Raw genomic sequence first — 21833 nt, 5'->3', positions numbered from 1 at the left:
GCATACAGCCAAGACAATGCAGAAGTGGCTTCGGGACAAGTCTCTGAATATCTTTGAGTCGCCCAGCCAGAGCCCGGACATGAACCCAAACAAACATTTCTGGACAGTCCTGAAAATAGCTGTGCAGCAACGCTCCCCATCCAACGTAACAGAGCTTGAGAGGAGAGGAATGGAAGATACTCCAAATACAGTGCCAAGCTTGTTGCGTTATACTGGCTGTAATTGCTGCCAAAGGAGCTACAACAAAGTACTGAGTAAAGGGTCTGAATACTTATGTAAAAGGTGACATTTCAGTTTACATTTTTTATAAATTTGCAAAAATAAAAAAACTTTTTGATTGTCATTATGGGGTATTGTGCGTAGATTGAATCAATTTTTGAATAAGGCTGTTACGTAACAAAATGTGGAAAAAGTCAAGGGGTTGGAATACTTTCCGAATGCACTGTATATATTATATATTTTTTAAAATAGCACATAAGACATCCATCATTCACACCTGACTAAGTGGACTAATCCATTGCAGAGGCTGTGGCAAATGGCATACCGGTAGTAAGTCCACATTTATAGTAAATTCCCATAATTTCTAATCTACAATGTTTGTTTGGTTATGGTCATTTCTGTTAATACATTCAATATATTATGACAGTCTTACCTTTCTCATTGTAGGAGTGGAAACCGTTTGCAGAACGCACAACCTAGGCTACACTTTCATTCCATCTACGAGTTGTCAATTTATAAATGATCTTTTGTTTGGAGCGCTCCTGTCAGTCTTGAGAAAGGAAACGCACCTGATTACGTATAGAAGTAGGCCTAGGATTCCTGGCCTGCAAGCAAATGTAGGCCTATAAATGTGCCCAGATCTGGGGATCTGATTCTATTTCTGACTGTCTTAACTCACCACCACTGTGGAGCCTCTCAAAGTATTTTTTTCTTCACCTCTAACAGCACGTAAACAAAGTCTGTTTTTATATCCATTGAGAATGACAAGTTCCTCAACACAGCCTATTTGAAAAATCTTTCCAGCTCGCTCTCTTTCCATAACCACTCAGCATGAAAGGGGAAGAAAATGTCATGCTCCATAAAATAGGCCTACCTGATTACTTCTTAACCCTTGTGCAAATAGCCTACAGCTGTGTGTCAGGAGATCACTGGTGTGGGAAACTGAGGGCCCAGAATATTTGATTTAATGTTGTAAGTTTTCTAGCACTAGCGTCGGGCTGGACCAAGTTTATAGTTGATACTAATGTTTCAGGTTCCTTGCAGACAGGCCATGTGTAGCCAATATGACTTATAGGATATTTATTTTTATCAGGATATTGGCTACCTGCAGGCTGCTATTTTTACATATTGGCAATGGAAATAGAAAGTTACTTTTAGATTGGTATCTTTTTCATTTAGATTAACGACAAGACATTGATTGAGATATAAAGACTATTATAAATTGAAACTGTTCCACGAAAATGTGCTTGTAAAAATCATAACTGGCACGCAGATCCGTAGAAATGGTACGATAACTTGGCACTCCAATTTGAAAAGCTTGCAGACCGCTGGTGTAGCCCTTTACCAGCAACTTCTGGAGCTTAACAGAAACAGTAGCAGCTGGAGGAGGTGGTTAGGAACAGGTTATTTTCTTCTAGTTAGGATATATTGATCTCTGGCTCCCTCTTTGGTAATTTGTGTCTCCATTTTTAATTACAACGCTTAAAGCATCAGACAAGCTCAGTAGCCTACATATATTTTTTTTAGTTTATTAAAACATATGGAAATATTCACATTTAAAACTTTTGACTGATCGATTGGCTGAAAGAACAGACGACTCTCGGTCAACTAAGTCAGGGGCAGCCCTAGACATTTTATTTTAACTTGTTTCAATGTTGATAGTAAAATGGTATGGTTGAATCAACATCGTTTTAATGTCATGCCTTATGAACCTAAATATTGAGGTATATTGAAATAAAATGTGAATCCAAAATCCAACGATTCCTGCCTGAACATTGACTCCTACTGTATACAAGGGGCAATGCACTTCAGAGAGGACAAGTCTACCGTCCAGATGATTACCTCTATGTACCCTGCTTAGATTTGGAAACAAGCTGTGTTCAATTCAGCGGACCTACCCTGTCAACACATTTAAACATCGATAAGCTTCCATACTAATTTGAGTAGACTACCAAAATAACACTGAATAGTTGAAAGTAACTAACTTTTCTTACATAAGTTGTATATGAAAGTCAATTTGGAGTAAGGTTGAGTTTATGTAGGCTACATTGACATCTGATTTGCCCAATAAAGGACACCATCATTTCAACATTTAGCTAGGTATACTCTCATTCATCCATCTTAGGAAGTTTAGAAATAGCTATCATTAGCTCTATAAATAGGATGCCAAATTCACTACCAAACCATGAAAAACAGCCCCAGACCATTATTCCACCTCCACTAAACTTTACAGTTGGCACTATACATTGGGGCAGGTAGCGTTCGCCTGGCATCCGCCAAGCCCAGATTTGTCCGTTGGACTGCCAGACGGTAAAGAGTGATTCAGTGCTCCAGAGTCCAATGGCCGCGAGCTTTACGCCACTCCAGCCAACGCTTGCCATTGCACATAATCTTAGGCTTGTGTTTGGCTGCTGGGCCAGTGAAACCCATTTCATGAAGCTCCCAACGAAGTTATTGTGCTGGCGTTGCTTCCAGAGGCAATTTGGAACTCGGTAGTGAGTGTTGCAACCGAGGACAAAGGTCTGAATACTATGTAAATAAGATATTTCAGTTAAGTATTTTTTTTATACATGTGTGTACTTTCCTCTGCCGAGTCTCCCAGCACCGATTAATCTGTACCTTTATCAGACTTACATAGGCTCTCCAATGATTGATTATCAACAAACATAGGCCATTTAAACACCGCTCCGAGGTTGATAGCAGTCCATAAATTTTTTTAATCAGAGTTTTTATTTTACTGGGTTTACAAATAATACACGGTGTGGTCATTTTTTTAAAAGACATCTTGGAAAATCCATTTTGATCTTTAAAGTATTTGTTTACTTCCATGGTTCCCATATGAACAATGGTTTGAGGGTTCAAAGACAGCCGCAGATAGTGGGTTCATAAAGACTGGAAGCTTTTAGAGACTGATTAGAGGAGTTAAAGACTTCCTGTGTACTAGTACTTACATATATCACTTACTAAGCAACTTCCTGGAAGGAAAAATGAGTCACACATTCTCTGATCATTCTATTGAAGGTCAAATTTAGGGAAATTCCTTGCAATTTAGATTAAAATCTACCTCTACAGGTAAAGGATGGACCAGTATGGATGAATTAACACCCAAACTGGCCAAAGAGGTTCATGCTAGGCTGTGGCCATTCAACCCATCAACTGGCAAAGAGGAGAACATGGAGCTTGGAGCGATAGCTCATGTCCATACTCTACCACAGCTTGCAGGCTATCCAATTTCACTTTCCTCAGTGTGTGTGTAGCCTAACAGGCCTCTTCCATAAACACATCCCTTTGAAGGAGATTGGTGTATCCTGTGAGGGAGAGCGATGGGGCATCCAGCCATGGTTTTACAGTGGAAGGCGCAGGAAAACAGCGCCTGAGGAAAAAACCCCAGCTTTCTTTAAAACAGCCTGACAGCCAAACAAGGGCTCTGCTTCTGATTCGGAAGGCATTTATGGCAGAAAAACACAGGCCTTCATCTTTGACCAACCCCAACTGGGCCGGAATGGAAGACGGCCATCCTTGATGTGAGGCCTGGACTAGTAATCCGGGCCTGACCACAGCTCAGCGATAACCACAGCTCAGCGATAAGCACTGGGTTGGAGTTTGATGCTGGACTCCGCACCATTCCCATTACACACAAATAAAAGGAAGGAACTCGGCAGAGCAACCAGAGTGAATGATTCCAAAGTGTCTAAAAGCTGTGGTAGGGCTACAGCAAAGGTTCCGGGACCAAAGGCTGTGTATAATTAAGCATTAAGGCCCAGGGGCGTGTGGTATATGGCCAATATACCACGACTAAGGGCTGTTCTTAGGCACGACAAAACTAGTGCTATTATAGACGGGTTACCAACTTAATTAGAGCAGTAAAAACACGGTTTGTCATACCCGTGGAATACGGTTTGATATACCACAGCTGTCAGCCAATCAGCATTCAGGACTCAAACCACCCAGTTTATAATCTGGGATTGGTATTTGCAGTGACTGGGGAGATGCAGCATGAAGTGTACTTCCATGTATAGCGTGAAACAGACTTAAAGCCACAGTGTGGCTTGTAAACACAGCCTCGACTGTACAATCCAATCCCAGGGGTCTAGCCTATAAATACTATACAGTACCAGTCTTTTACGCATCTACTCATTCAGGGATTTTCTTTATTTTTTACTACTTTCTACATTGTAGAATAATAGTGAAGACATCAAAACTATGAAATAACACATATGGAATCATGTAGTAACCAAAAAAAAAAAAAGTTAAATCAAAATATATTTGATATTCTTCAAAGTAGCCACTCTTTGCCTTGACAGCTTTCCACACTCTTGGCATTCTCTCAAGCAGCTTTATGAGGTAGTCACCTGTAATGCATTTTTCCTTCTTCATGCATTTGAGCCCATCAGTTGTGTTGTGACAAGGAATAGCTCAAATCAGAAAAGAGAAACGACAGTCCATCATTACTTTAAACATGAAGGTCAGTCAATGCAGAACATTCAAGAAAGTTTCTTCAAGTGCAGTCAAAAAACCATCAAGAGCTATGATGAAACTGGCTCTCATGAGGACCGCCACAGGAAAGGAAGACCCAGAGTTACCTCTGCTGCAGAGGATAAGTTCATTAGAGTTACCAGCCTCAGATTGCAGCCCAAATAAATGTTTTACAGAGTTCAAGTAACAGACACACCTCAACATCAACTGTTCAGAGGAGACTACGTGAATCAGCTCTTTGTGGTAGAATTGCCAAATCAGTGAACAAGTGCTCAGCAGAAGTGGGAACTCCTTCCAAGACTTTTGGAAGAACATTCAGGTGAAGCTGGTTGAGATAATGTAAAGAGTGCACAAAGCTGCCATCAAGGCAAAGGGTGGCTACATTGAAAAATCGAAGAAAAAAAAATCGAATTGTTTTACACTTTTTGGGGTACTACATGATTCCATGTGTTTTATTTCATAGTTTTGATGTCTTGAGTATTATTCTCTAATGTAGAAAATAGTAAAAATAAAGAAAAATCCTTGAATGAGTAGAGGTGTCCAATCTTTTGACTGGTACTGTATGAAGCACAGCAAGGTCCATGTGTTAATTGTCACAAAGCTGAACGCACAGTAGTATGGGAGAGGCTGCTCAACTTTACCATGGCCCTCTTTGTATCCCTGAGGTCCATTGTAAGTCAGCAGAGACGCTCTGATATGAGTAGAGGTCAGCCAATGACAACACCTTTTGTGAGGTGCAGCTAATCCACCGAATGGAAACTTTCATCCATCAACTCTGCAGTTCCAAATTTTAAAGAAAGTAAAACTAATCCATAATTAGACCGTGCTTACACTGCCCTGAGGCAGTTGGCTTTGACCCGATTATCCTTTAGTTTCACCCTCCTGTCCAGACATAATACATTGACAAAAGCATTATATATAACCACTCCTGGAGTCACTTTAAAACATGGAAAGGGGTGGAAAGAGTTTTGCACATGTCTCAAAGCCAGATAACAAAACTGCTGAACATTGGGATAAGCCTACTGACGGCCTGATTTCAATTATTTATTCAACAACAATCCAAATTAAACAACAAGCTCCAGGGTGGGTAAATCAAGGCATACTCTCAGCCCTGTCACATCTAAGAAAATCTATTTGCACATTGTTCAAAGTATATTTCACATAAAGAATAGAATAAAAGTTGAGTCCAGGACTCTGACAGCTGAGCATGCACTTTGTCAATTGTAACAGTAACCCATACAAGACTATAAGCCATTTGTATCACAAGCCTTCATTCCCACCATGTGCCCCTGAATAGGATATTCCAGGTCGAGTCTTGCTTTTGACTCTGGTGGTGAGGTGTGGTGCAGATCTCCCTCTCTGCTCTAAGCTCTGGTGCTGCAGGTCTTCCTCTCTGCTCTTGACTCTTGTTAAGTAGTGGTTTTAGGTCTCCCTTTCTGGTCGTTCCCTTGAGAGCACTTGATATGTTGTTGTTATGGTAGTTCCCAGAGGTTTGACCCAGGTCCGATAGCTCAGCACCTTTCTGCTAAAAGCCCTATTTTTAGAGCCTTTTCCTTTTCATTGCGTTATCAGTGCAGAACCCACACCACATCCTCGTTATTAGCGGGTGAGTCAACACAGTCCGCCGAGTTGCAGTACTGACCATCACCCTTGGGCCATCAGGACAGGGGGCAAGTGGGCCCTCCAGAGCCAGTGCTGTCACGTTGCCAAGGTAACTTGGCCACGAGAGTCTGTGTGTGCCCTACACTTGAGGGGGGACAACGTGGCACATGGCCGCAACACCTGAATACACTTAGACATTAGACATGAGGTGCAAGTGCGTGTGATCATTTATTCTGTCAGTAGTGGTTGAGGATTCATTTGGCGCGAGATGAAAGCAGTCTCAACAATACCTCATCATACACAAAGCTCATAAAGCTAATGGCTATACACAATAAAAACAAGGTATTAAAACGCTATAAACAGTTATATTCACCATATGCCATCTCACATTCAACAATGGTTACTTCGGGACACAAAACATGTGAAAACATGGGTATGACTCAGACCATTAATCCTACCAATAAGCAGGTCTGGGGATAACAACATGAGTGACAGCCAGGGAGATGAGAAGGACCAATTCCAGGGCCCTCATCTCAGCGCTAGACCAGCGCTGATGCAGACACACAGGGCATCATCCACTTGAGGTAATGCCTACACTGAATAGCATGCCATTATCCAGATACCTTTGAGTGTGGTCTAGGAAGAAAAAACAAAGCGATTGGCGGCACTGCCGACAAGGGTCATAATCATAACTCAGGAATAGCTCATGGAGTTGAAACTGTGGCTTATGCCCTATCACATTCTCCCTGAATGGAACACAGCACATACTTTGATCATGCCCTCACCAGGCCAGAGCAGTCTTCACTAGACAGAGGGGGGGAGGGAGATATGGAGGGAAACGGAGTGAGGGAGAGGGGATACATCTCCAGTCCAGTCAGTACAGTACAGGCCAAGGTTTGAGTATTAGTTTCAACAGTCTTGATCTAATATATATTACTCATTTCAACTGACAAAGTCTACCAAGTTTGAGTATGACATATCTGACACACAGTTGAGGTCAGAAGTTACATACACCTTAGCCAAATACATTTAAACTCAGTTTTTCACAATTCCGTCTTCGGTCAGTTAGGATCAACACTTTATTTAAAAAAAACATTCTATGTGAAATGTCTATGTTTATTTCAGCTTTTATTTCTTTCATGACATTCCCAGTGGGTCAGAAGTTTACATGCACTCAATTAGTATTTGGTAACATTGCCTTTAAATTGTTTAACTTGGGTCAAACGTTTCGGGTAGCCTTCCACAAGCTTCCCACAAAAAGTTGGGTGAATTTTGGCCCATTCCTCCAGACAGAGCTAGTGTACCCGAGTCAGGTTTGTAGGCCTCCTTGCTCACACACGCTTTTCCAGTTTTGCCCACAAATGTTCGATAGGATTGAGGTCAGGGCTTTGTGTTGGCCACTCCAATGCCTTGACTTTGTTGTCCTTAAGCCATTTTGCCACAACTTTGGAAGTATGCTTGGGATCTATTTGGAAGACCCATTTGCGACCAAGATCTGACTGATGTCTTGAGATGTTGCTTCAATATACCCACATAATTTTCCTACCTCATGATGCCATTTATTTTGTGAAGTGCACCAGTCCCTCCTGTAGCAAAACACCCCCACAACATGATGCTGACACCCCCGGGTTCTTCGGCTTGCAAGCCCCCCCTTCTTTCTCCAATCATAACAATGGTCATTATGGACAAAGAGTTCTATTTTTGTTTCATCAGACCAGAGGACATTTCTCCAACAAGTACGATCTTTGTCCCCATGTGCAGTTGCAAACCGTAGTCTGGCTTTTTTATGACGGTTTAGGAGCAGTGGCTTCGACCTTGCTGAGCGTCCTTTCAGGTTATGTCGATATAGGACTTGTTTTACTGTGGATATAGATACTTTTGTACCTTTTCCCTCCAGCATCTTCACAAGGTCTTTTGCTGTTGTTCTGGGAGAGATTTGCAATTTTTGCACCAAAGTACGATCATCTCTAGGAGACAACACGTCTCCTTCCTGAGCGGTATGACGGCTGCGTGGTCTCATGGTGTTTATACTTGCATACTATTGTTTGTACAGTTGAACGTGGTACCTTCTGTTGTTTTGAAATTGTGCCCAAAGATTAACCAGACTTGTGGAGGTCTACAATTTTATTTTCAGAGGTCTTGGCTGATTTCTTTTGATTTTCCCATGATGTCAAGCAAAGAGGCACTGAGGTTGAAGGTAGGCCTTGAAATACATCCACAGGTACACCTCCAGTTGACTCAAATGATGTCAATTAGCATGTCGGAAGCTAAAGCCATGACATTTTCTGGAATTTTCCAAGCTGTTTAAAGGCAGTCAATTTAGTGTATGTAAACTTCTGACCCACTGGAATTGTGATACAGTGAATTATAAGTGAAATAATCTGTCTTTAAACAATTGTTGGAAAAATTACTTGTGTCATGCATAAAGAAGATGTCCTAACCAACTTCCCAAAACTATAGTTTGCTAACAAGAAATGTGTGGAGTGGTTGAAAAATTAGTTTTAATGACCCTACCCTAAGTGTAGGTACACTTCCAACTTCGACTGTATCAGTCAGTGCCTCTTAAGCTCAGATTTATTGCCTGACCGAGGACACCCACTGACAGATATTTGAATTTCATTTCACATTTCAAACAGAGAAAGTACAACCCATACCCCAATCCACACAGATATAGATACCCTAATGTCTATCTGCAATCCATCCCACATCTCACCTCTGAAGGCCCCCAGGGATTCCAATAGAACCCTCTGCATGCATGACCACACGCAAAACAAACTTACTTGCACTGTGGAGCTGATCTCGGCAGCAAAGCCTCCGGTGATTGGAGCCTCGTGACTGATAAGCAACCGTCCGGTCTTGGCCACCGACTGAAAAACACAACACACACAGTCTGATCCATACAGTGTGACATCAGCCATAGACAAAATCTATGGTTAGTGTACACATGTCTCTCCCCAGCCTGCCTGTGGGGTCTAAGGCAAGAATGTGGCAGGCAACGAGACAAGCATCGTATTAATGGTATCATGACAAATGTACAATGAGGTAGAGGGTGAACATGATTTGAGTATGCAAACACAGTTTGTAGCATGTTCTAACACAGGGGTTCACAACCTTTAACCCAGAGGGACCCCTATTTCACATTTGATACATTTTAGTACAGTTAGTGCAGAGTAACAATGAGTAACAATTCATCACACAATAGCTCCCCGGAGATAATAAATACTCAAAAACACACACACACACACACACACACACACACACACACACACACACACGCACACACACGCACACCCCCCCATTCTAACAATTTGTTTAGCATATGTGTGAGCACAAACAAGTGCAGTATTTTCTATAAGCGCTGGCTTTTGCTTAAAATAGCCTCAGACTCATAGTTAGCTGGATACATTTTCCACTTAATTTACTAGGCTTTTTTTAATTGAAAAGTTTCAATTCGATAGCCAGAAAAATCAATATAGCTATCTTCCAATAGAATGAACGACATGCATCTTCTAGTGATAGGACAGGCACCTGTCAGTCATGACAGGGACACTGCTGGTTTGTCAGTGTGCTGTCTGTCCCCCTCTCAGTATCCGTGTTATTTTTGTGCGTTCTGGTTGGCTGCAGTTGAATTTCTTTTCACGGAGGAGGGAGATCCCATGGGACGTCCCATGTAATGTAAGTGGTAATGATGAGTTGAAATCCACAAAATTATTGTTCTGTGGCCCATTCATTTATTTTCTTTCAGCCTGAAAACTATGTAACCATTTTAAAGTCACCATTGGCCTCATGGTGAAATCCCTGAGCGGTTTCCTTCCTCTCTGGCAACTGAGTTAGGAAGGATGACTCTCTGTTGTGACTGAATGTATTGATATACCATCCAAATTGTAATGAATAACTTCAATGTCTGCTTTTATTATTCTTACCCATCTACCAATAGGTGCCTTTTTTGCAAGGCATTGAAAAACCTTGCTGGTATTTGTGGTTGAATCTGTGTTTGAAAATGCTCGACTGAGGGACCTTACAGGTAATTGATTACCTCACAGGTAATTAATTAATGTGTGGGGTTCAGAGATGAGATAGTGTTTAACATGATTTTTGAATGACTATTATTGCACACACAGTCAATATATTATATGACTTTTGAAGCACATTTTTACTACTGAACGTATTTAGCCTAGCCATAGCTGACATTTCAGCTTCCACTTTTTATTCATTTGTAAACATTTCAAAAAGCATAATTCCACTTTGTCATTATGGGCTATTGTGTGTAGGCCAGTGACACAAAACCTAAATTTAATCCATTTTAAATGCAGGCTGTAACACAACAAAATGTAAAACAAGTTGAGGGGTGTGAATACTTTCTAAAGGCACTGTATATGGTATTATTTAATATATTGATGTAGGCCTAAAGATTTGATTACAGTGTAGAAACTGGAGTAGTCAACTGTTGCATTCGGTCTAGCAAAGCCCATTTTTAGCACCTGCTTCATTCATACCTGTAGGTCTATTCCAGTGGAGGCTGATGTGAGGAGCTATAAAAGGATGGGCTCATTGTAATGGCTGGAATGGAATTAATGGAACTGAGTCAAACGTGATTTCCAAATGTTTGATGTGTTGGATAGAGTTCCATTGACTCCATTCCAGCCATGACAATGAGTCAGTCCTCCTATAGCTCCTCCCACCAACCTCTGGTCTATTCATGGTTGCCTGACTTTGTATAAAACTAGGAGTACACAACCTGGCAGGGAGTTTGGTGGTCCTTCCCGACTTTTTTTAAATTTTATAGCATTTTCTTGCAATTCTATATTATTTCTCAACATAGAACCATATTTGCTAGACGAAAAAAAAAACTTTATTCTCTGTATTTTTGCCACAATAAACTAAATTAAAAGAGTAGACTAGATTTAGTATTTGCCACAGTAAATTACATTTGTACGACTATTTTTTCTAACTAGATCACTCATCTACCGCCTTTCCTCAAAGTCCCACCCACAGTGATTGATTGACAGGTCTGGAACCCTACCAACTGTCTCACAAACATCCTTCCCTGACAATCCCACCCACAGTGATCGATTGACAGGCCAAACTGCTAAAGGGATAGTTCACCCAAATTACAAAAAGACACATTGGTTTCCTTACCCTGAGTGTCCACAGCAGTAGAGCCAATACTATACATATTTGAAGAACAAACATCATTGGCAATTCATATATTGCAGGACAACTGTAAATATGACTAATCTTAAGAGAAGACGGGATTAATGTTAAAAAAAGGTTATCTTATTTAGAAAATAGTCATATCATATAAGCCTAGGCGAAAACCAAAACTACCAACACATTGCATTCCTACAGTTTCAGTCATTTTTATTTTAAAGTCACGTCTTCTCAATACCACAAATCATTTTACAAATCTGGGCGGTAAAAGTTGTTAAGGTATTCACTAATGTACCTGTTTATTTCAGATGGAATCAAGGCATTATAACGTACCAGAGGCCACCAAAATAGAACTCGTACTGCAAAAGAAATTCACTGGGAGCATACCCCCCCCCAGCCCAGAACTCCCTTGCTACGCCATGTACTTAGGGAAGACACTGACCGTATGTGTGTGTGGGGGGTTAGCGGTGATGTGCTGAAGGTGCTCTGTAAGGGGAGTGGGCATATCACATACCACTGCTCTGCCATATCACTGTTCACAAGGGGGAATGAGACGGGGGTCTTAAACAGGGGGCTTCTTATGTTATTGTGGGGTAACATCACTGTGTAGGGTAGTGTGAAACTCTATGCTGTGGAAACATAAAGGCTAACTAAGCGGCGCTTTCATACTCCTAATTTTAAGTCTCTTGTGCTTCCTTTCAGGGTCTCTTGTCAATTGTTCCCATAAATTCATCAACCAAATAATTGCTTCTCATCAGAAACTGGGTCAGATCATATTTGGATTACAATTTCATCATCTAATTGACTAAATAAGATACAACCTTTCAAAAACACACAGCTCAAAGTATTGTGCAAATCACACAAAGCTCAACAGAGGACAATATCAGGGGTTGGAACATTTTCAGGGAGCAGGAGCAAAAAACTGAAGAAAAAAAATAATATATATATATGTTTTTCAAGGAACAGAATCAGAACCTGGAACAAAGGTGAACCATACTGTTCCGGAACAGAACCGTTACTTTAAAAGCTTGGGAACCGCGTAATAAAAGTTATTTCACGTGCCACAACAATGTTTCCAGTCCATACAAAAAAAAACCACAACAAAGCACCTATTCAAAGCCCTCACTCTGTCACTCAGAACATCATTCAAGTGTCTGCCTTCAAGCTGAAAATCTTTGCCAGTGTGTGTGCGCGTGCGTTTTGGCTACCTGACCCTCCGAAGCATAGGCTACTGTACTGTTGTAAAAGCATGATTCAGAAGATGGGGAGAGCGATTTGAAATTAGTTAGCGAAGGATAAACTTTTTCAATGCTAGTTAGGGATACTAGTGGCCTAGTTATGTTTCACATTGGATTTATTAACTACAAAAAGGTAAGATGTGTTTTTAATTCTGGTGCCGCTCTGCACACACAAGCTTCTTAGCTAGCTCGCTCGCTTGCCTAAGCTTGTTAGCGAACTAGCTCAAAAAGACATTCAGAGTTCCTCCATAGAAGACACTCCTCCTAGATAGAATTCTGTGGGCCTAATTCAAATAATGCATGTCATAAGATGCCCAGTGCTTCAAGCCTAGTCAACACTCTCCCCCTCTTTCACCACCAGCAAAATTCCTAATCGCATCTTACACCATAGTATTAATTTGTCTGTCCATCATGCATGTAAACAACTAGCTTGCCTGCTCTATCCGCACTGACTGGTTAAGTAATTTAATTAGTTAAAATGTAAAATAAAAAATACATCAAAAAAAAAATCTAGTTAAAAAAGGAATGATATAAACAGAACCACTTTTTGTGGTTCGAACCGGTTCAGAACTTTATTTTGCTGGTTGGAACAGTGGAATGGAACAAAAAGTATGTTTGCATGGCCAGGCTTTGTTTGCATGGCCAGGCTTTGTGTGGTATGGATGTTGGAGAGCAGTAGGATGTGTTCTTTCAAAATGCTACTTGGGTTTGATTTAAGCTGGTAGGTAACGAGCTGGATGACATGCGGAGAGGCTGTTCATCTGGCTTTACTGTAAACCCTACTTTACAGCAGCAGGACGAAGAATAGGTTGCGGTGGAAGAGGAAGATGCAACAGCGCACAACAGACCACAGCGTATAACTAACACTATCGTATAGTCTGATCTCATCCAAACCTCGTCCGTCTCTCCTTAACTCCATCGTCTCCAAATCACATCGCTCTATCCTCAAAAGATTATATCCCGACTCTTGATTAGGAGACAAATACCGGTATAGCAGTTATTATTGACGGAAGTACAGTTAGCCTCCATCAATCCAGGCTGTAAAAACCTGCTAGTGTTGTGTGGTAACAATGGACTGGTTCAGCTGAAGTGTTTCTATTGGATCATGCAGCCCTGACTTATAGCTATGAGTGAAGCGAAATTCCTTCTCCGGTTTGGAATGAGAATATTGTTTCCACAGAGATAATGGACTACACAGACAAAGCTGTGATTCCCTCATTCCCCTATACAAGAGGGTCTACTGCAGGCATGTGACACACTGCAGCTAGAACAGACAGGAGGAAAATTATCGCCTGGCTCCTCCACCTTCTAAACCACTTGGCAAGTGAACGCCCAATGTATCACAACATGCCCTATCTACAATACCTTTTTGAGTAAAGCACCGCAGCTTATATACAGCTTTATTTTCCATTTGGTATGGAGACTCCTGACGTCACTCAAAACATACCATAGAAATACGCAACACATGGATATAGAATGATACAAAACTATAGCTTCATTTGCTTTCCACAAAAGAACCACATATACAGTATCAGAACCAAAAGCGTTCTGGGTGTCGCTGATATTAAAGAGGCTGGTTGAGTGTTTGTTTACGTCGCTGGGGTCCCTGGTTTGGTTGCGACACAGTGCCTCGTTGTGTGATCAGGAATACATTTTTGTCCCATCCCTTTAAAATAATAATTTCAATTATATTTGTATCCTTGTCTACTGAGCTTGAGTAACTGACTACCAGGTGAAATACCTTAAAAATACCTTTATCACATAAAACAAAACAGCACCACAGGCTATATCATTTTGCTTTAAAGGGTTGGAAATTGGAAGAACCAGAGGGTAACGGTGCCTGGCTAAAATGTAACGCAGATAGCAAATCAGGCAAGGGGTGAGAGAGGGCACCAATATCATGGTGTGACATGTTACAGAATATGACTCACAGGTAGATAAATAAGTGAGGCTACCGCCCAATTCCCTGCAGCTAAATTGACCCCAGTCCTCCTGCTTGTTGTCAGAGAGAGAGAGAGAGAGAGAGAGAGTGTGTTTAAATAAGTGTTTCACTTTACCCCTAAACACTAGGGGCTGCCTCTACCTCAGTGCCAGGAGTGGAACTGCATACCATACTCCAACACAAGCAAATTCTTCAGATGCTTCTGACAAAGGCACCAGAGCTGTTATTCTCAATATCGTGAGAAAGAATTTCACCCCCCGGGGGCCTGGGAATCAAATGACCCATTTAGTAATCACACTCCAAATGCCTTCTGGATTTCTGCACTAATAGGTGGGATGGTGGTTTGGGAAAGCCTGTCCCTTGCCGACGGCTATTCTGATGTGTGATTGTGATTCCAGTGCATGCTGTGACAATAAATGGACAAGACAAAATGGAGCTATTCACATCTGGCCCACACCGCAGGAGAATTGCTGAAAGTAAAGCAGGGGTGACCAAAATGTTGGACTATGTGTGCTAAATAAGAATTTGAGAACCAGGTGAGGCTTAGGCCAAGATTATGTGAGATCACACTCTTAACAATAGTCACAAAATGTAATGTAATAAACACTATCAGATTCAAACTGAGGAGTATTCCAGCTCCCAGATTTCTTGCCTCAAATGCTAGATCATACCCAGCAATCTTTTGTTATGAAGCAACTGACATTTCATTGTGAGCTCGGCCGTTTAAAGCTATAATCACTGCTTACGTGTTTGGGTAAAGATTTTGTGGGACAGACAAAAAACTATGGAGAAGAAACGGCTCCTACGTCCATCTGATCTCTACTTTTCCCTCAACCTCTCAAATATGTCAGTTTGTCTTCCTTCAGTCCATTGTCCTTCTACCCATTTTCTGTTGTGTCTACTACTCGCCCGCCCGTGTCTTCAGTCCGCATCTTCCGTCCGTCCGTCAGCCCCCTCCCCCGTCGGTCCCCTGCCTGTCTGTCTGCGTCTTCCGCCTGTCCCACGCCTTCCGCCCTGCTGGTCCCCCGCCTGTCGGTCGGTCGGTCGGCCTCCCCGCCTGTCTGCATCTTCAGTCTGTCTAACCGCACCTTCCACCCCGATCGGTCCCCCGCCTGTCTGCCTGCGCCTTCAGCCCCTCCTGCACGTGCCTTCCGCCCTGCCGGTCCGCCCCCCGCCTATTCTTCGTATTCCATTTATCAGTGTCCCGTCTGTCTCGCTCTCTCAGCGTCTGGCACACAACACTTTTAAAAAAGGGCAAACACCATGGCGGACGCTGTCAGACATCAGCTTATTTTTATTTTATTTAACCTTTATTTGACTAGGCAAGTCAGTTAAGAACAAATTCTTATTTACAATGACGGCCTAGGAACAGTGGCTTAACTGCCTTGTTCAGGGGCAGAACGACAGATTTTTACCTTGTCAGCTCGGGGATTCACTCTAGCAACCTTTCAGTTACTAGTCCAACGCTCTAACCACTAGGCCACCCGCCGCCCCAAATACTGCTGGCCGCAACACTGGCACTGTCCTACTCACTCATCTCAAATCACTGCCTCACCCAGGGGACAGGGATGGGCCAGACACTTTTCTTGGACACACACACAATGACAGTAGTGTACTCATTTACTCAAACATAGTAATTGTGGCCCGACCTTTAACCCTGACTCTTCCTCTTCAGAGGAGCCAGTGACCCTTTCTCAGTAGCACACTACCGATTTATTTCACTCATCAAAACCAGTCTCATGTTGGTGAACATGGACCCAATGTCAAGTTGCCTTATATAGACAGTGGTGGAGCCACAGCAGAGGGCCCAAATATGAGCCGTAGGCTTTTTCCACATGAGAATTATACGCTTGGAGCAATGAGAGCACACGAACATGCCATGAATATCACTGTACACTCCAGCCTGACAAAAACAGGCATGCATATTGACAGGAGGCTTTTATTGCTACAATTTAACTACTTGGACAGTCGCCTGATGAGTCAATGTGTGTGTGTGTGAGAGAGAGAAGACAGAGAAGGAGAGGGAGATGAGGAGGAGAGGAAGAGTGGATTGCGTGTAATCAAGACTCAAGTAGAGCTTTCAAAAACCTCTGAAACAATGAGTACGGAGCTAGGAGGCTGCACGATAAATCACTGCTCCACCTCCTATATGAAAGAGTAACGAGGGAGAAGAGGAAGGCCAGAAGGTAATGGGGGAAATATGGAGAAATTCAAATAAGGGGAAAGAAAGCATGAAAGAGGAGAGGGAAAGGAAGGGAAATCTGAGAAAAGCGATGAAAGGCAGAAATGGATGGAGGAGTGTAGAAGGTAGGCAGAGTTGGGTGAATGGTGAGAACCCAGAGTCAGTTGGGTGGATGGGGGGGGGGAGCAGAAAAGAGGAGCGCAGAGAGAGTCAGAGTGGTGTATGGTGGGAAAGAGGTTAATGTCCTCTCTGGAAAATATGGAAGGCTTAAAAGAAAGGGATAAAAAGGGGAGAGAGGAGAGGGAAGGAAGGGAAGGCAGAAAGAAGGACAGAAAGAGGGTGTCAAGAGAGCGTGAGAAAACAGAAACGGAATTGAATGGATGTCCATTGTAGTCATTCTATTTCAATAGGTGGGACAGAGGGGTTAATGTCCACTCTGGGTCTGTCGCGTCGCAGTCCTGGCCTGGGAGTAGGAAGGTCCTGGCCATCGGGTGGCGACAGTGGTGGCTGCACTTTACTGCTCATTGTGTTGCAGGGCTGTCATTAACCCGGGCCCGCTCGCTGGAGAGGGAATGTCATGTTTACAGGCGTTCCCATACACACCCAACATAATGAGCAGCGCTCAGCTTCACTCTACTCTGCCTTGGAGTCCCAGGCCATGCAACCTACGCTCGTCCCAACCGCACTACCACCAACCAACATGCAGCCAGCTAACCCAGTAGCACAGCCTTTAGGCCTGTGCCCATCCAGTCCAACTCTGCCTCAGGGTCACTGGGTCCACTCATTGCAGGCTAAAATTCCTCTTTCGAATAGAAACTTTGTTGCAGTTGAACCTCGACTGACTGACAGTTCTATTATTGCCCAAGACCTGCCAATATTGCAACTCCACACGCTACACCTTTTCTGATTTCAGTTCAATCGATTTCCTGGCTGCTTTGAAAATCTTCAGAAGCCAATATTGATGTCTGCAGGAAAGCAGAATGAAAGAGACACAAAGTACAACCCCAAACTGATCATGGACTCTCCCTCTGTAGGACTATGTGCAGTCAGAGAAGCGAACAAACACTGCGGTTAAGTGGTACAGAAGAAATCAATGTCTTTCATATTGCCAAAAGTCCAACACAATAAGTTGTATATATTAGGAGAAACATTTTAGAAAATGTACAGGTGAGATCTAGCCTATACTTCACATGGCTAAGAAAGTACATAAATAGCAGGGTTGACAACAAAATCCAGCATACACGCTACACACAAAAAAAAACATTCCGGGAGAGTCGCCAGAGCACCTGCAAGAAGCTCCCAGCGTTTTCCCCCAACCCTTCTCATCCACAGGACACTCCGTCAAAACCCTGGGAAAAGAAGTGAAGATGGTGAACCCTGCAACCAGCGAGGAGTTGTGGCCCCTTTGGGCTTTGAGTTGCCCGGCCCACCCTGTAATCACCGCCGCCGGGTCCTAACTCACACCGCCACCTTGAGATCGCAATGACAAATGGTAGTCGCGGCGCAGCTTGACTCGTTACTCAGTCCTTTTAAGTGGCGCTGCACGATTAGCGAGAGGGGTGAGTGGGAGGCCAGTTAAAGCACAGAGAGTGGGAGGAAAATGTTTCAGGCACTGGGCCCTTGTCCAAGCCTGCCTACAGAGAGAGGAGTTAGGACACCAGGGGAGACCTCAGACAGAAATAACTCCCGACATCCCATAAAATTACACTACCTTTCTGCCCTTAAACCATAACGCCATCAACAACTCGGAGCACAGACCATAGGACCTGACGAACAGCTCTGATAGGGCATGAGCAGTGGTCTGTAGACGTTGGGAGTTTAACTTGTGTCATATGATCACGTTCTCTGTAGCCGATGTGAGTAAGACCTTTAAACAGGTTAACATTCAAGACAGCAGGGCCAGACGGATTACCAGGACACGTGCTCAGAGCATGCGCTGACCAGCTGGACAGTGTCTTCACTAACAGCTTCTACCCCCTCAAGCTATGAGACTCCTTAACAGCTAATCAAATGGCTACCTGGACTATTTGCATTGTCCCCCACCCCCATTTTTACACTGCTGCTACTCTCTGTTTATTATCTATGCATAATCACTTTACCTCTACCTACATACCACCTCAATTACCTCAACTAACCTGTGCCCCCTGCACCGGTACCCCCTGTATATAGCCTCGCTACTGCTAATTTTATTGTTGCTCTTTAATCATTTGCTATTTCTCCATTTTCTTGTTTATTTTGTAAACTTTATTTTAGTAAATAGTTGAACAATTAAGGGCTTGTAAGTAAGCATTCCACTGTAAGGTCTATGTACCGGTTGTATTCGGCGCATGTGACAAATACAATTTTATTTGAACGTCCCCTGTTAAACAACAGAGCATTCCCTCCGTGTCTCTCCCTCTCTCTGAGGCTGTGCTGGACCCTGGATCCCAGTACCATCCTCATGACTAACAGCCCGGTCTCTCTCTCACTATTTTTTTCCACTCAGGCCTGCTGCTACCAGTCCATGCTCCAAGCTGACCTTAATGATCTTAATCTGTCCAGACCCTTATCCAATAGTTGCCTATTGCCTACGACCCAGCAGCCCATCAAATGTTAAGTGGCTTACGCTTTCACAGGTTCAATCTCAAGAGAACACCATCAGCCCCTGCTGTAAGTGTCGGTTGTGCCAATTTATGAAAACAAAAACAGGGAAAACGCATCAGTGCAGTGGGGAATTGGTGGCTCATTATTGACCAGGCCTATTCTCCATCACTGTGTGTGTGTGTGCATCTGTAAGGTGCCAATGGCTGTGCGTCACTCACTTGTACACAGTAGGGTTGTCTCACAGCACCCACACTGACTATGTCATGTCAACCCTGACCGTAAGCTTCCTCAGTGGCCAGTTAGACCACTTTAGATTCAATCTGCACCACATCCCTGAACTCCTCTAGGAAAAAGTGCCTCCAAAAAAGGATAAAGAGCCCCTTGTTCCTCTCACCCTTTCTTTAATGCCTCTGTGTGGATTTAGCAAATGTAAGCCTGGCCTCCGCTAGAAGGTGACACAGGAGAGGAATTCTAGAAATCTCCATTGCCGAGGAATGTAGAACGCTGGCTGCAGCCTGGAAAGTCAATGGGAAAGCGGTGTGAGTGAGTGACAGAGAGAGGAGGAAAAGGTGATGAGAGAGAGCCTGAATGAAGAGATGCAGATCAAGAGACACCATATTAATCTCACAAACAGTGTTGAAACAAAGGCAGTAAAAATCAACAATGGGCTTAATATAACACTATGGATAAAACTTTATTTCACCTGAATAATAAGTCCCTGTCGTCTGAAAAACTACTCACCAGTTCACCACAGGCTATGCCTCTGGCAGTGTCGGTTCACGCCATAACTTCACCAGGCAGCGAGCGAGAGCCACCACCGAAAAACAACCATGAGTCATTTTCCACTGATATAACCGCCGAAACATCACCACAGTAAGGACACATGACAAGGTTATGACATACTGGCCAATAAGCACGCAACCCCAGTAGGCCAGACCAGAGCATGTGTTAATATTGTAATTACAGACATTGGCTTTAACAATAAATATGTAGGGAGCCAGCCCCAAAAACCACAAGGCTCTTTCTTCGTGTGACATTTTCTCTAGTGATTGTTTCCAGGGCCTTTCGGCTTATGACGGACCAAAAGATATTATAGAATAAGTGCGACCCAGTAAGCAGATACAGGCACTAACCTTGGGCCTGCCAGGGGAGAGCGTCTGCTAATCATTAGCTGCCAGCTGGATTAGCAAAACAAACTAAAAGCTGGTCACATAACCGGATATCCCAGATCCGCTCAATGTACGTGCATAATGCTATTACTGGACACTGGGCATTTAAACTCAGCTGCTCTTCAGAAGCAAAAAAGGAAAATAACTCAAAAAGCTAAAAGACCTGTAGGACATAGCTATGACTTTCGGGTTGAAGGCTCCATCAGATTGGCCCTCTCAAGGGGGGACCCATAGGAACCAAATATCCTGCCTGAGCGCCAGATATGATAGGAGCTTTAGGTAATTCATACGCAGTGTACTCCGTGCCACTGTCCATAACCCACGAATTGAGTTGCCATCTAACAGTAAAACCCACCACCGGGGGGGGGTTGATGTGATCACTGCAGGGTACAACTGAACCCATGGGAGCACACTGACAATAAATTGGCCTGTAGGCCTGACGTGGACACCCAAAAAGATTGGTTTAAGCTGTGAGATGAGACTAGGTGAGCGACTAGCACTCAGCACAGGAAAGGCTACAACAATAGCCCTGGGAGGGGGGGGCTTCTATCACGGAAGCCATCATCCCCAGTAGGCATAGGCACTGGCAGAAAAAGCCCTGCGTGATGCAGCTGAAATATGACTAATCAGAGCCAGAATCTGGACACACCCAATGGAGAGAAGTGTAATTTGTGTGCGAGTCTCATTGGAGAATGGAATGCGGTGAGATTTAGTCTGACAGCTTTTTTCTGGTTTCCTATCAAGCCGAGAGAGACCAGCTTGTCCAGTACCAGTGAAAAGTTGACACACCTACTCATTCCACAGATTTTCTTAGTTTTTTTTTACTATTTTCTACATTTTAAACATAAAAACTATGAAATAACACACGGAATTATGTAGTACCCCAAAAAAAGTGTTAAACAAATCAAAATATATTTTATATTTGAGATTCTTCAAAGTAGCCACCCTTTGCCTCGATGACCGCTTTGCATACTCCTGGAATTCTCTCAACCAGCTTCATGAGGTAGTCACCTGGAATGCATTTCAATTAACAGGTGTGTCTTAATTTGTGGAATTTTATGGAAGTTTGAGCCAAATCAGTTGTGTTGTGACATGGTAGGGGTGGTATACAGAAGGTAGTCCTATTTGGACCAAGTCCATATTTTGGTAACAAGTTGATGTCTTCACTATTATTCTACAATGTAGAAAATAGTACAAAGAAAAAGAAAAACCCTTGAATGAGTAGCGGTTCTAAAACCTTTGACCGGTAGTGTACCTCTGCTGCAGAGGAT

General features: G+C 43.0%; 1 protein-coding gene across 1 annotated transcript in view; it reads right to left on the bottom strand.

Moving 5' to 3' along the window:
- The window catches only part of LOC135522478 (2-oxoisovalerate dehydrogenase subunit beta, mitochondrial-like), an 86254-nt gene that overhangs the window by 8949 nt on the left and 55472 nt on the right, over nt 1–21833 (bottom strand). Inside the window, exon 9 of the mRNA XM_064948773.1 lies at nt 9078–9164. Coding sequence (XP_064804845.1) covers nt 9078–9164 — 87 coding nt within the window. The remainder of the gene's footprint in view (nt 1–9077; nt 9165–21833) is intronic.

The sequence above is a fragment of the Oncorhynchus masou genome, chromosome 30 (genome assembly GCF_036934945.1).
Source record: "Oncorhynchus masou masou isolate Uvic2021 chromosome 30, UVic_Omas_1.1, whole genome shotgun sequence".
Taxonomy (NCBI): Eukaryota; Metazoa; Chordata; class Actinopteri; order Salmoniformes; family Salmonidae; genus Oncorhynchus; species Oncorhynchus masou.
Note: the sequence above shows the minus strand (reverse complement) of the source record. Positions and strands in the feature narration are given on the sequence as shown.